At 49.7% G+C, this 6,582-nt stretch overlaps 1 protein-coding gene across 1 annotated transcript in view; it reads right to left on the bottom strand.

Moving 5' to 3' along the window:
- Nucleotides 1-5,162: 5,162 nt before the first annotated feature.
- Nucleotides 5,163-6,582, bottom strand: part of PRPF19 (pre-mRNA processing factor 19) — a 9,517-nt gene continuing 8,097 nt past the window's right edge. The window contains exons 14-16 of the mRNA XM_006026028.3: nucleotides 6,169-6,339; nucleotides 5,805-5,910; nucleotides 5,163-5,678 (exon numbers count right to left, since the gene is read on the bottom strand). Coding sequence (XP_006026090.1) covers nucleotides 5,581-5,678; nucleotides 5,805-5,910; nucleotides 6,169-6,339 — 375 coding nt within the window. The 3' untranslated portion in view covers nucleotides 5,163-5,580. The remainder of the gene's footprint in view (nucleotides 5,679-5,804; nucleotides 5,911-6,168; nucleotides 6,340-6,582) is intronic.

Below are 6,582 nucleotides of genomic sequence, written 5' to 3'. Positions count from 1 at the left end.
AGCCTCGAGCCCTCAGCCAAGACATGCAAACCCTCTCTACTTATGACATGACAGCTCCAGGACTTGCTCTATGGGAAGTTTGAGGAAGGATGCAGTTGTGTCCTGGGAATCATCAAAACCATGAACCTGAAGAAACTCCACAGGTCTCAGGAGGTGCCCGGCCACTCTGTCAGAGGGTGAAGTGCCCAGGATCATGGAAAGTGTAGTTCAGCCTGAGATGTTCACACACAGGAAAGAACAAGGATGTTAAGCCCCTGCACATATGCACACTAGAAATTACACAATGCGGTGCTCCACAGAAGGGTAAAGCAGTCACAATACCTTTCCTGGCATTTTGGTGGTGGTCTTTTATCCTGCCGTTGCGCCATGGAATTTTCTGAAGATTACCATGGCACAGTAGCAGGATAAAAGACCACCACCATGAGAATGGCATAGCCTTGTGCTGGACGGCAATCTAATTTCACAGAGGCATCAAGGCTACACAGCACTGAGATGGGCAGAACCTCATTGCACAGTGGGAGATAAGGGCAATGGGGAATGAGGGGTATAAGACCTAAGGGGACCTGACAGCCTGCTGAGCCTTGCCTCTTGAAAGTAGCGCAGTTCCAACAGGAGAGACTGATTCAGAGCAGGAACTTGGATGCAGCTGAGCTCTCAGTTCCTCATTTTCAGGAGCAGTTTCCCTTCACTTCTTGCCAAGCCCAACGAAAAGTTGCCTTTGGAAGAGTTTCACTTCTCCCAGGAACAACCTGACATCAGCAAGAGAACAAGGGCCAGAGACAGCATGACAAACAGAGAGAATTAGTAAGCGAGAGAGGGGGAAAGAAGGCAGGCAGATCAGCAAGGGGACAGTAACAGGAAGGTTTGATAGGAGGGATTTAGGGCTGAAGGATACAATGCTTATAGTTCCCTTTTACCTGAAGCTTTGCACTTTGGACATGGCCCCTCAGAGCACCTGGGTCACACCCCAGCCCCACCCAACCCCAGTACCACTGACCTTACAAGGCCCCAGTCCTGGCACTCCAGAATGATAGGAAGCAGTGGCTGAATAAGGCTTCTTCAGCTATAGGACAGGGGTGCCCTTGTCCCTGGGGATATGCCCAAGGCAGGATGTCTTCCTTAGGGTCAGTTCCTTGGTGTTGCAGCACAGGTATGCTGGCAGGGACTATGGGATTCATCTGATGGTCCTTCCCAGCTGGAGCTGCACCATCCCCTTTAAAACTGCAAACAACAGCTAATCAATAAAGTGGGCTCCTTCTGAGCTTTCCTTTTAGAGGGAGTCAAAGGAAACCTCTTCCCCCAAGCTGCTCTTGTAGTATATCTTCATGACCAGGGATTTGCATTCAAGACCTTCTTTCCAGGTCTTCAAAGAAAGGAAGTGCTTCCTGCCCCCTGAAAAAAACTTGGGTCTAATGCTGTGTTGGAGCCAAATCTCCTGCTCTTACCAGCCCCTGGCATGCTGGCACAATAGTCCTGCCATCCTCAAGCTCCAAGGCCTGCAACCCTCCTGAAAGGACATGGAGAAGAGCTGGCTCCATGTGGCTGGTACCCAGGTGGCAGAAACTCAGACCATTGCTCTCCTCTTCCTTCTGGCTCATCTTCCTCAGGTGCTGTACCTCTCCTCTACCTACAACACGTGTGACTGTCCCCACAGGAGTCTGGGACTTTCCATAAAGATGCTCCATCCACAGCTATTGGTATGAATTTGACAGAATACAGCACCACGGTGAGGTTCTTGGAGCACCTAAATCTTGCTGGCAGCAGCAGAAAGACCAAGGATCCTCTAGCTGACCTTAGCACGGATCCATAAAAAACTGCACTGCCTCACAACACATGCAACTTGTGTGCTGCCCTAGCACTGAATCCAGAGCCTGCCCACATGCTGGGAAGGGCATGCAGTTAACCAGCTCCCATCATAACATGACATCATAAGGTTGTCTAGCTACTGTCACACCATGACATCAGAATGCTGACTAGCTCTGACTTTTGTGATAGGACAGTTGTAACTACCTGAATATCTGTGGGGAGCAAGCACTGAGCACACCAATATCTAAACAGAAACGATTCTCTGTAGAGCCCAGGCAGGGGTCTAAATGGGTAGTAGGGTGTAGGCCACGTCTGGCCACCTGCTACTGGGAAAAATTTGGCAGACAGGAGGGGTTAATGGAGGAGCTCCCAACCCACCAGAAGTGAAACATGTAAGGCATAAGAATGGATGGAAAGCTGAGGGGCCTGTATGAGTATGGGAGAATACCTACAACCATTCACAGCCTGCAGTTAGAGCTTGCTCAAAGGAATAGTATGGGGAAGGGCTGACTGCTAGAGGCCCACCATGGAGAACAAACCCATCCCTGGTTTTGGGTTCTGCACCTGCACTGGGGCAGCTTCATGACTTGGTGGGGTAAGTAGCAGGGGTGAAGGACTTACCTGAGCTTTCTAAAGGATCAAGGGGGTTTCAGGGAATGACTTAAATCTTATGCCTTTGCACATCGAGGTGCCTATTCTCAGATGAGAGAACTGAGCTAGTGCCCATGGGATCTGCTCCCTCCAAGCTACTCTGCCCTGATCACCACCATTACTTTATCATCTCCACCTTTGCCTTTGGGATGCTGCCTCCCAGGCAGCAAGCAGGTGAAATCCTAACTACAAGCACAGGCTTGCAGTTCCCTCAGGCTGGGAGCTACTTCTGAGTAAGCGCTAGGCAGAGTCTGTGTTCACATGGTGGTTGCTGGTGTGCAAGTGCAGGGTGGCACAGGCCGGAGGATGAGGTTGAAAGAACCCCATCAGCTCCCTCCTGATCCCACAGACTGTCTTTTGACAAGATCATTTGCTTCCCAGCAGTAAGATACAGATAAACTATCTATATGAATTATTCACCTACCCACATCCTTCTCAGCAAGCTTTCCTCACTCTCATGATACTTTTTAAACTGACTTGGCTCTGGGGTGCCCAAGCAGATGGTTGTTCTGAAGCATGGTAGCTTCAGCAGGCAACTTTGGCAGGAACACTCTTCCACTTATCAATGAATAGTGCCTACTTTTCTGTAGCCATAGACCACTTCTTCCTATCACCTAGGGATTCTCCTGTGAGCAGTCCAGATAGACTAACAAACTTGCTTGATTCCAATGTGCTAGGCCTGGTGGGCTATAGTGGATGGATCTATTGACTACAAGGCGTTTGGAGGCCCTGATGGTGGAAGGCAACTCGGAGCTAAGGGCCTGGCTTTTTCACCCTACAGTTAAAGGCCCCAGGTTAATTCTCCTTCCCTTCCCCACTCAACCATACTACATAAGAGCTGGGCTTGTGGCTGTGAAGTCACTCCTTTATAACACCTAGCAGGCCTGATCAGTGTGTCTAATTACCATCTAAATTGTGGGCTTCAGGTGCATCTCTGCCAGAGCTCAGCCTGCCACACTTCCCAGCAGTAACCCTGCAGGACCACGAGCCTGCCACCTACGGGCTGATTGAAAACAATCTGAAGTTTCAGACGCACAGCAAGCAAGATGCAGCAAGCCACCTGCTCCAGCATGATCCTCTCCATCTCTATGGACCCAAACACCAGTAGAGGGCATAATACATCCAGATGAACTGTCTCATCCAAGCTCAGCCTGCCCTCTGACAGGTACATGACCTTCATGCTGGCTGTTCCTGTAACTTTAGTGCAATGCAACTGGCATTGTGAGTTATCTTGCCCATAGAGCCAAACTGGAAGTTACCTGACCAGGTGCAAGGCAGGGAAATCTCCCTATCCACAGAGGGCCAAACAAGTGGCAATGAAGTTAAGATGCACAAAACAGATTTACATCAAATCTTAGGGAAAACTTTATGAAAACTACCACAAAACAGTGAAGCAAGCTGAACGTGGATACTGTGGAATCACCTTCACTGGAAGTTTTCAAGGGGCTGGATAGGCTGTGTCTGGCGTGGTATAGAGACAGAAGAAACCTGCAGGGGGTTGACCTAGAAGACCCTCAAGGTTCCTTCCAACCCAAGAATTTCAGGTATGGTCTTGCATAGCAACTGCTGGGTGACAGCACATTCCCTTAACCTAGAAGGCAGCATTAAGAATGTGCTGGTGCTTTTCTCTCCACCTGTCCATCGTTGGATACTCTCAGGAAGACCCAAGAACTCCAGGTGAAACTGCCTTACCAAGGTGGCAGGCAGTTCTGTGCCTGAGCCTAAAGATGGTTTCTGTCCCTCTGCAGGGTGGCACCTTGCTACCAGTACATCTGGAAGCACTATGCCTCTTACAGTTTTCCTCCATCTTCTTAGAGGCCACCAATAATTGTTCCATGTTTGGATCTGCAACAGACTTACTGAGCTCTTGTTGGTCTCTGAAACACTCTTTGGAGGTGGTGGGCAATACCTAGTCCAACCATAGGCTGGATGGTGGTTCCAAACCAGTGGCCAAAGCCAGTGCATTGTGCATCATCCAGTCATGTGGAGAGGGGTGGGGGTCAGCCTTTCTCCAGACTAAATAAGCCCAGTTCCCTCATCTTGTGCCCCAGGACCCTAACCATTTTTGTTGCTCTCTGCTGAACTCTCGCCAATTTGTCCACATCCTTTCTGTAGTGGAGGGCCCAAAACTGGACACAGTGCTCCAAAAGTGGCCTCACCAGTGCTGAAGAGGGGAATAATAATAACCTACCTTGATCCGCTGGCAACACTCTTACTAATGCAGCCCAATCATTAGCCTTCTTCGCAACAAGGACACAGTTGGCTCATATTCAGCTTATTGTCCTGAGGTCCCTTCCAACACTAATTTTCTATGATTCTACGATCTCACAGAGGAATAGTGAAGATGCACATTCCCAACTGTTTTACAAGTGTCTCTCAGCCAGGGGTCTCCAAAACATTTCAGTTTGTCTCTTTATATGAAGCTATGGGCAAACCCAATCTAACAACTGCTCTCTTTCTGAGCTGGTTGAAAAAATTAACTTCTATTGTGGCCTATCCAGAACTGTGCTCTGATCAGGTGACAAGAGGGGCAGGGAGCATATCACATCTTCCCGTCAGCAGGACTCGCGCGGCACTTGAGCAATGAAGCAAAAGGAAGTAACAGGATCTCTAGCCTTTCGGTTCCCCAGAGCCTCCATGCACACAATCCCCACAGCAAGTCCTTTAAGATGAATAGCTCTTTATTTTTTTAATGAAACTAGATAGCTGCTTACAAAAATGCACATTCTCCTTCCCACCCACCCCCCTCCTCTTCCCTTTCTTTCCCTTCCCCCCCTGCCCTGGACTCTCATTCACAGATGCCTGTCAGTGGATGGGTTTTTTTTCTGTTTGTTACAATCACAGAACGGAATCTAAGCTGGAAAGATAAAACACGTAACCGGGAAAACAAATCCATTTAGTGCAGGAGATGTGATGGCCTGGGGATGAAGCCCCTTCCCGCTGATGAAGCAGGCGGCCAAAGCCCACTGAAAGCAATGATCATCCTGCCCACCCCCCACCCCCCCAAGTGTTTTCCACCCCCAGAGTCCACCCACCCTATCCTGATCCCCAGCCTCCCCCCACATTAACCCCAACACTACAACAAAGGACATGCCCCCATCCCCCAGATCCTGGGAGAAGAGGCTACAGACTGTAGAACTTAAGGCTCCTGTCCATGCCTGTTGAAGCGATGAATTTCGCATGGTGGCCAAAGGCTACACCTGTGGTCAGGCCACTGTGCTCTGCAGGAAAGACGACATGAGAGAGTAGATGGTTAATTCACAGCTCAGCTTCTTACATTCACCTAAATAGATCCCGCTCTGGGACAGAGACACAAGCCTGCTGGTTCTTCCAGCTGAGATCCTCACCTGTGAAATGGAGGATCTCCGTCCACTGCTTGCAGATGTAGATCTGGACATCGGTGCCACCCAGGGCCAAGTATGTGCCACTCTGGTCAAATATGAGGGACTTCACCTACAGGGAAGAGGTATTTGAGACTGAGGTGGAAGACACTCCTCACACACCTGTTCCAGTCATCTGGCTTTCAGAGAGGGAACTACTCCTGCATGTCCATACACACCCCCATACAGGAACTCCCTCCACCTCACAGAGTAACTCAATCAAATGAGGCCGCACAAGGTAAGGAGGTGAAGAGTTACAGAGAAGTCACACCCTCCTCAGCTGGGGGATGGCCACTAGGAGAGGGTGGGGGAGCAGGCAAATCATGCGCACCTCAAAGTTATTGTCCAGCTGCAGCGTCTTGAAGTTCTTGAGTTTACGCAGATCCCAGAGCTTCACAGAAGAATCATCAGCGGCCGTGGCCAGGTAGTAACCATTCTCAGAGAACGCGATGCTGGTGATGGGGCCGGAGTGGCCCGGGAAGTTGGCCACATTGGTGCGTTCCTGAGAAAGACAGACAGAAGGTCACCTCTTGCTGGCAGGGAGCAATGAACCAAATCTAGGGCGAACTGGAGAATGGCATGGGCAGAAAGAGGGTTCTCTTGAGGGGTAAAGAGCTTTTTCCTCACCCCATGATCCCCATGGCATCTCATGCCAATAATTTATTTCTTGTAAATCTCTCACCTCTGTCTACAGCCAACACAAGAGCTGCAGACTTAATTCTTCCACGGATTTCAGAGAGCAAGA

This window comes from Alligator sinensis, unplaced genomic scaffold, assembly GCF_000455745.1.
Source record: "Alligator sinensis unplaced genomic scaffold, ASM45574v1 scaffold437_1, whole genome shotgun sequence".
Classification (NCBI taxonomy): domain Eukaryota; kingdom Metazoa; phylum Chordata; order Crocodylia; family Alligatoridae; genus Alligator; species Alligator sinensis.
This window is presented reverse-complemented; position numbering and strand designations above follow the sequence as displayed.